The following is a 9,264-nucleotide window of genomic DNA, read 5'->3' on the forward strand; positions in this document are numbered from 1 at the left end:
GGTTTGATGTGATATGAGCTAACCGATCTTTAGATTTAATCATCATTGGTAGCGAGATTTATGGTAATGCTTTTTTCCTCAGTTGGTCAGAACAAACGTGGCAGACTTGTTACTTACTTGTTCAGATGGCAATATCCGGTGAAAATTATTATTTGGGTCATATTCCAAGACGTAGGCTAGAATCTGTGATTGCGAAGTACAGTAAATATCCACACCGGTGCAGTGACTGACTGCCACACATACTCATCAAAACATTAGATTAATTCGCGCTGGAGCCGTGCCGACTCACAACCCACACAAGCTAGATAATTCCCCACACAGCTGCAATTCCAGGTTTTCAAACAGAGATAGCGACAAAGAGGCAAAACTTACGGACTGCAGCTTTAAATTTAATAACAAATTAAAATAAAATTATAACTCGAAAAAAATGAACTTACATTTTATGCCTCTGAAATGGCTTTTCTTTTCTGATGATGTAACCAAGGCCACATTGGCAGAAAAAAAAGCGTAGCAGAATATAAAAATATACAATGACTGGTAAAAATTAGTGCATTTTCACTAAATCCATAAATAGGATCTTTGCTAAGATATTGATGGGGATCAGTGTACAGTGGTGCATTCATATGTGTAAGAGATCAGTGGTCATTTGTATGAAGGGAGGGACCAAGCGCTGTCAGTAACCATAGAGGTCAAAGGTCAAACGGCTCACAAACACTCTCATTGTATTGGGCTCGGCAGGAAGACTCTTGTGTCCTGTACTCTTTTCTGCTCAGAGCTCTCCGTCTTTCTGTCTCATGTTCACTCTTTCTTTCCCTACTAGTAAGCACAATGTGTCATTCTTACATTGGGATTAAAGAGGGTGTGAGAAATAGAGAGAGAGAGAGGAAAATAGGATGAATAGAACAAAAATAAGATGAATTATGTTCTGCTAAAATGAGAGTGAAAGAAAACCAAAAAGGAAAGATTAGATTGGAAAGGGAAGTACATTCAGGAATTGTGCAGCTGTGCACACATCCAGCGATTCGTCAAAGTTGAGAACAGTTTATTTCAGCGCTCTATATGATTTGTCTCTCCCCACAAACAAGGACATAATAAATGTTAAGTATAACAAATGTTATTTAAATAAATGAATAATAAATGTTGCTAAGCATTTTGAACTGTTACTATTTTTACATTTTTCCACTCTGGAAACACTCAGCACTCAGCATCCTTCCTCTTTTATTCAACATAATTTTCCAGCATCCATTCATTGTGATAAAGCATGTTGCTAAGCAAATGCCATAACTGTGGTTTAAAAGACTATTCATATTTAGTAATATTATCCATTTAAATGCACTGACACCATCCGTCGAGAACAAAATTTGAATTGAATTGAGCTGTATAATGACACTAATATTACATTTTTACTGAACTGACTTGAGCTGAATTGCCTTCCGTAGAGCTGCTTATTGTATGTTATTGTTAAGTTAATCAGAATTATGAACTTTGAAACACTGACATAATGACACTATTATCTTCTCTAGAGCTGCCTTAGAGCTTAAATATATTTTTTCATAATAAATGCATTTTACAGCATTAACACAGTTATTTTCCTATTTTATTAATGTGAAGCTGATTTAAAACACTCTGTACTTCATAAAGAGTTATTTAAATAAATGTAAACGGTCTTGACTTGATACTCCAATAAGCATAAAAATACACAATGCACACAAATATTAGGTAAAACAGCTAATTTTAAGTAGACTGAACTATTTTAGTGGTTTATTTCAGTGCTGAATGATACAGTATGTACATATATTTATAAGTTAGCATTTACCTTGCAAACCATCTTTTTCACTGAGTTCCTTGCTTATCCTCTTGTGCCATCCCAGACTGAAAGCGTTTTTATGATTTGCCCCAGTGGAGAGAGTGCGTTTATGTCTCCTTTGAGGTCAGGAGGATTTTCTGACATCCCCACACACTTGCACATACAGTATATGTACATAGTACAGATATGCATTACAACCTGCTGGACACCATCAGCTCACACAGACTCAACACAGAATGACAGAGAGAGATCGGCAACAGTTTTACCTCTGAAATGGTACAGAGATAGTGATGACTCCAGTAGGACTGTTGGTCTAACTCCCAACCACACACAGGGATCCAACACTTCCGAAACATCTTGAATTATTCTGTGTCTGTGAGGTCACATGCCAGTGCAAAGAAACCAAGTCTTATTTCCTGCTTCATTTTCTTTCACCATTACCATTCTTTCCTTTCCTCCGAAAAAAAGAAAAGAAAAAACACCCGTGCCACATCAGTCAGAGAGAGAACGCCAGAGGACTTGCCTGTCGGTTTGAATTTAATGCACTCACTCTCTTTCTGTTTTCTATATTACACTGACACGATGAGCAGAATAGTGACTGTGTGCTTAAAGTGGAATAATGGGAAATAAGGTTGAAGGTTATATATAGAAAAGAGAATGGACAGAGTTTGTGAACAAAAATGAATCATCAAGTTTATAGTACTTTTCAAGATCTCCTAAGCAGACGTGTCATGCATTTTATAAGAGGGCTCCAGTGGCAAGTCCTGACTCACTTTTGTTTTTTTAAAGGTTTTTTTAAAGGTTTATTTATGGCGTTTTATGCCTTTATTTAGATAGGACAGTATAGGTCGACAGGAAGTGAAGTGAGTGAGAGAGAGGGGGATGGGATCGGGAAAGGTCCGCGAGCCGGGACTCGAACTCGTGACATCCGAAGCGCAATGGCGCTATATGTCGGCGCGCTGCCCATCAATTTTTCAGTTTACAACAAATTACCTAGGAATTGACTGACCAAATGAAAACATGAGAATGTGTTATTTTTGCCATATAATAACATGGATGGCTATATAGTTCTTCTGACTTGCTGGATTTACCCGTGTTGTGTCTCCAGATACGTCCAGGTGTGTGGCAGAGAAGAAATACACAGAACAACAAGCCAAGAAACTCTTCCCACAGGTGTTTGTTCCTGTCTGCAATCCTGACGGAACCTACAGTGAGGTGTGAGATGAACAATATAACGACAGAACAATAAAACTATAGATGTTACAAGTGGATAATGTAGAATTTTATACCTTTAACAATTTCACGGTCCAATTTCTCAATTTTTCTGCCTCTCTCTTTCTGTCTTTTTTCTTTATCTGTGCTGTATTCGACTAACAGGTTCAGTGCCACGGCTACACTGGTTATTGTTGGTGTGTGACACCCAGTGGCAGACCCATCAGCGGCTCAGCAGTAGCCAATAAGAAACCTCAATGCCAAGGTAGCATACGTCTTCCTCTGCTTTGTTTTTCATGCCTTTATTCTACTGCGTGCTTCAATCACGTCTTCTTTGTTTGCAAAAGAGATTTTCACATTATAAATAATACTCTGAAGTGATTCCAAACAGTAATCTCTACGTTTATGACACGATCTCAATGTTTCAGAACATGATAGTTGTTTAGTAATATAAATCAACAGAGAAATGCAGAAACTCAGCATCTGCAAAACCAAAGCCACATGCAGTAAACTAGCATAGCACTGCATTAAACACAGACTCACGCACAAAACTGAATCTCTATCACTGCAGGCCATGGGTTCCTGGATCATAACATTGTTGGCTTGGCTTTGTACAACAACCACAGCTTCACTAGAAAAGGACCAATTAGATTTAATTGCACATGCAACAGCTTAATCAGTTAGGTCTGGGGGAGCATCACGAAACAAATGCGCGCTTGGCAGGCAAAGCGGCCGAACTCAAACATTCTTGCTCTTTTACTCCAAGATAGTGTCATATGGCTTTTACCTCCTGCAGCCTTCATAACATTATCATGTTCCTCTGTAGAGGCTTAATACATAATTAAAAACGTAAGTCTTTTCAAATGAACCATTCCTGGATGGACTTGCTCTGATCTGTGGAACACATTTGAATGTTATAGTCCAGTTAGAATGTACTAAATTCTAGTTGTAGATCTGCTAAAATGCAAGCGTGAGTAACCTGTGATTGCCCTGTTGATTTTTAGGGTCCAAGAATGGTAAAGTAAATCCGAAGGAACCAGGAAAATCAGGTAAATACCTTCAACGGTTTCTTTTGATATGGTAAAGACTCTCATGAGGGACAATCTGCACTGGCAGCTACGTTTTAATGTGTGTGTGCGTCTGTACTGCAAGTTACGGCTTGCCATTCTAATATTTTGTGAATTGAGAGTGCTGAAGTTGCTTCAGGGCTGAAAGTAAATGGTCGTATGGTGGAGTCGTTAAACAGAGAGACGCTGTAATAACAGCCTTTGCTTTTCACAGTCGTTAAAACGAAATCGAAGGGCTTCACGGTTCTGTCAGATTACTGCAGTGAACATTAACCACTTCACCTGGACGTCATTTCTCTTCTTTCCAGATGAAGACCTTTCTCATGCACTACTAATGGCACTAACAGCACAGACCACCTGATCTCTAGATGATCACCGTTTCTCAGTTTTAAGAGGAATGTCCTTTTCAGTTTAAAAACTCAGCTATGGGAGATGTAAAGGTTTTTGTTGAAGTTTATTTCTTAGAAGTTTTACCAATTCTAAAGAGCGTATTGATTAAAAAATAATAATAATGATAATAGGATTTTACTTACGAAATAGCAGATTTCCAAGTAAAAAAGGCACTGTAATATAATGGAAAATTTGATCATGTTCAGTCAGGTTAGGTTTTTCAAAGTTAGGTTTTTGCTATATAATGAATTGTAAATTATTAGATATTATAGTAGCCTATATATAACATTCTTAAATTAAATATTTCATATATAAAATTATTGGTACACTTGATAAAAGCTTAAATTTACCCTATGCTTGTGTGTGCTGTTTATTTTTATGCATACTGGAATATTGTATGATTACAAACTGCTAATGCCAAACTCTATTGAAATCAATCACTGTGCTTTTCATGTGGTGAACATTATTTTGTGAATGCAGACACTGCAAAAAATAGTCTTCCTCAGTTTTTTTTCTGCACAAGTACCTAAACATTCTTAAATGAAGACACGATTACTTGAAAAGCAAAAAGTAAAAATTTAAAAGTGACTTCACATTTAAAACAAGAAGAAATGTCTGCCAATGGGATAAGAAAAATAAACTTTTCCCCCTTAAATTAAATTACAATGTTGGCAGATTTTTTCTTGTTCTTGTTTTAAGCATTTATCTTAAGTAAACAAAATTGAATATCTTAAGTAATTTTGCTTCAGTTTTACAAAATGTATTTTGATTTTAAATGTTTATAGATATTTGTAAGGAAAAAGAAGATAAACATACTGAGGAAGAAAATCAGTCACTTGAAAATCAGTCCCATGATGATTAGCATGCTGCCATAGGAGGCAGTTGCCTAAGTAGGCAGTAGACAGCAAGGCAGCTCACTAGGTTTTAGAACAGATCCATTATCAGAGGTGCGGCCCGGTCAGTAGTGCACAAAGCATGATGATGACCTGGTTTCACATATTGGGTCATTTCCCAATCCCACGCCTTCTCCTTCTTCCCACCATTTCCTGTCACTTCTGGGCTGTCCTATCAAATAAAAAGTAACATAAACATTGAAAATCATTGATGTGTTGAGCGACACTGAAATTTTAGAGTCATATAAATAACAGGGTCGAATCTCGTAATACTTTATCACTTCATCAGTGTGCTGACAGTGGCTGTTCCCCAACTTTTCCCCAAAGATGCTAGTAGAGAAAAACACACCAAATGAGAGAAGGGGCAGTTGATGACCTCTGATGAGTTAATGGTGACCCTGCTGAGGTTAACCACACCTGCGGCTCTCAGCATTTTAGATTCCTGTGGCCAAAGCGTCTAGCGATGTTTCTTCATCCCCATCTGCACACAACAGATCATATGTCCGCTCTGTTTGTGTGCGTGTGTGTTTGCATGCATTCTTGCATGCCTGTTCTCCAGATCATGCCTGTTCTTGGGTTTTTTACAGGGAAGGCAGATATTTTTTTACATACAGGGTCCAAAATTCATTTTACGCAAATACCAGTCAGGAAAATGTATTTTGCATTATTTATTTATTTTATTTAGAAATACATTATTGACCTTATGAATGATTTAATATACATTATTACTGCAAAGTTTCTGCAGGTTTTATGAAGGTAAACTTAAGACATTTTAAGATCTTTTTAAGACCACGTAAGCCCAACGAGTAGTAATATGGAAATAACTTACTACACTACAAAAAAGACTTGCTTGTTTTCCAGTGCAAATGCCATGACTTAAGATAAGAAGTCTTGTTTTTTGAGAAATTTATCAAAATTAAAACAAGATCAAATATCTGCCCATGGGCTAAGAAAAATTCAAAGTGAAAACAAGTTTTCATACCCCTTTGACAGATGTTCATTCTTGTTTTAAACTTAAACGCACTTCATTTTGTTTAATTTCATACTGCATCTCAAGTAAATGTGTCTTGATTTAAGGATGTTTATATGTTTATATTGTAAAAGAAAACAAAAATACTGAGCAATACACAAACTTTTTTCAGTGCATGCAAGATTTTTGTCATGACTTATGAATTTAAGACTTCCTGCTCCGATTTAAGAACTTTTTAGGCCTTCATTTGTCAAAGGGTGCACCTTGTAAAATATAAAACCCTGTATTATATTATTGTATTATATATTATAAGCGATATATTATTACATAATGAATCATTGTATATGATTAAAATGGAATCTTTATCCATTTTGGTGCCTTGACATGAGGATTTATTGCCACACAAGTTCAAACAAGGGGAAAACTACTTCCTAGATGAACAATTATCCAAAGAACAACGCTTAAAAGATTGCAGGTCATTATAAAGTTACTGCAAACATTTGTCAAATCACTTCAGCCAAATTTTACTCACATTTGCTTGGCGAGTGTTCATTTTGGATGTTGTTTTGCATATATCTATCACAATTTTTGCACTTACAGACTTCTATATTTGAACTACACTGCTCTTTGTCTTTACAAGCGTGTGTTTCATGATGTCAAGCAAAGAGATTGAATGTTTAAACCGTTTTTTCTTTCTTTCAGTGAGTCAGTTATAACCACTAAACCTCCTTTAACCCTTTATCTGCCTGTTTGTGCTCCTCAGTTCTCGGTTTTATTCTGTTTCTCCATTTCTCTAATCTGTCCTGGCCGGGCAATGTGCAAATGCGTCATGGCTCATGTGATGTGACTGTCTAGCTGGCAATTGTAATTGTAGTTTCCTTGCAAATCTTCTCCATTCTAAATGCAGATCCGCCAGCGATTTTCATGGTGGAACCCCAGCCGTCCGCTGATGAGGAAGGTGAGTGTCAATGAAGCCTTTAAATGGCGTCTAGGTCGAGCGTTCACTAGGGTTTGAGACAGCACTAATGTTTTGTGCATTTGTGTGTGTGTGTTTTAGACATCACCTCTCAGTACCCCACACTCTGGTCAGAACAGGAACGTTGCCGAAAAAACAGGACCAGAACACAATGTGAGTTACCGACAAACATCTGTCATCACTTTTCAACACAAAATGCTAACTGAGTCAGATTGGTTTTGGTATGTAGGAGAAGACAGAAAACCATCACATGCTAAATGTTTTAATTTACTTACTTTGCTCAGGAGACGTCAGTGGACTTTGAGAATCAACTTTGTCTCTTGATGTGTCTGCTGAAAATACAAAAACTGACAAATGAGACAGCCGTTGACATACAGAACGATTATAGAGCTTTAAAACTAATATGAATAGTATAGATGAGATATCCTGAAACTGAACGAATTTGATGAGAATTGTTTGAGTTCATATTGAGATCTATAACCTTTTTGCAGACTTTTTGAGACATTTGAGATAGGGATGTTTTTCTCAGGAGAAATTTCTGAAAAGAAGTCTCCATCTGTTCTCAATTTAATCTCATAACTGTCTAGGAGAAACAACTGAGCAATTAAAGAATATTTTCTTTTTGTATGGCCAATCATGCTCATGGTTTGAAGAGTTGAATCGACATAGCCATGCTCCATGCACTTCTCAATCTCAGATGAACTCAAGTGGAACATTAATGTGGATAGGATAGCTCAGATCATCTGATCTTGGAAGAGTTTAATGAGAAATTATTAAGCACATATTAAATTCCTTAAATTTTAAAGATGGTGTCTTGTCAAATCTGAGGAAAGTTTCAAACAATTAAACATTTTTAAGATCTATTCTGAAACTAAGGGAAACAAATAGAAAATTACTATAAACATCTGAGAAGCTTTGATATTATTATTTTTATTATAATTTGCATAGTATTTATTCATATTTAGAATTTTTATATTTTCAGTTTTCATTTTTGTTCTCATTTTGTTATTTGCTTTTGTCATTTTTATTAGTTTTTAAATATATTTCTATAGTTTAGTTTTAGTTTTAATTACAGTAATTTTATTAATTTTATTTTCTATTAGCTGTCAGCGTAACATTTGTTTTTAATCAATTTGTTTTTTCAATTACCAAAAAAAAAGTTTTTTGTGTTAGTTTTAGTTAACAATTAAAGGGGTCATATGATGCGATTTCAAGTTTTCCTTTCTCTTTGGAGTGTTACAAGCTGTTTGTGAATAGATAAGATCCCTGAAGTTGCAAAGACTAAAGTCTCAAAACCAAAGAGATATTCTTTATCAAAGACTCTGCCACGCCCCCTAAAACGGCTCGTTCTAACACGCCCCCACATATCTAGGTCACTATGTGGGAATATTTGCATAATGCCGCTCAAATGTGCACGCAAAGAAAGAAGGTGTGGTTTCAGTAACCGCAGTTAGTGTTGAAGCAGTATGTCAGAGATACGCTGTGTGTTTCTAGGCGAAAGCAAAAGCACTTTATTTGGCCTTCCGAAAGTAGATGCATTTAGGAATCTTTAAGATCACTTACAACAGAACAGCAATGCATTTTATGGACGACCGTTTCATGAACCTAGGAGAGGAGGTCATTCTGACTTTACTATGACAATCTGGCACTTCTGAATCAGCGACTGTAAGTATGTTTTGTTACTAGTTTAAGTATTTGCTATTGACTGTTCAAATGCGGAGTTGTGTGCATCGTGAGAGCGAGCGAGAGAGAGAGAGAGAGAGAGAGCGAGAGAGAGAGCGAGAGAGAGAGCGAGAGAGAGAGCGAGAGCGTCACATCACAGTAGAGTCAGCTGTCTTAACCGCGGCTTGTGTACTGCATCATTACTGTGTCTGTTCCCCTTTCGGGCTTGAACTGATGGTAAAACTAATGACATTATGTACTGTCTTTACATTTATTTTGAAAGCTGA

At 36.6% G+C, this 9,264-nt stretch overlaps 1 protein-coding gene across 1 annotated transcript in view; it reads left to right on the forward strand.

Moving 5' to 3' along the window:
• Positions 1–9,264, forward strand: part of LOC107568519 (SPARC-related modular calcium-binding protein 2-like) — a 29,275-nt gene that overhangs the window by 12,895 nt on the left and 7,116 nt on the right. The window contains exons 3-7 of the mRNA XM_016254485.1: positions 2,916–3,022; positions 3,185–3,284; positions 4,024–4,068; positions 7,247–7,297; positions 7,397–7,468. Of these exons, the coding sequence (XP_016109971.1) occupies positions 2,916–3,022; positions 3,185–3,284; positions 4,024–4,068; positions 7,247–7,297; positions 7,397–7,468 (375 nt within the window). The remainder of the gene's footprint in view (positions 1–2,915; positions 3,023–3,184; positions 3,285–4,023; positions 4,069–7,246; positions 7,298–7,396; positions 7,469–9,264) is intronic.

Source organism: Sinocyclocheilus grahami, unplaced genomic scaffold (assembly GCF_001515645.1).
Source record: "Sinocyclocheilus grahami isolate Dianchi unplaced genomic scaffold, SAMN03320097.WGS_v1.1 scaffold1253.1, whole genome shotgun sequence".
Taxonomy (NCBI): Eukaryota; Metazoa; Chordata; class Actinopteri; order Cypriniformes; family Cyprinidae; genus Sinocyclocheilus; species Sinocyclocheilus grahami.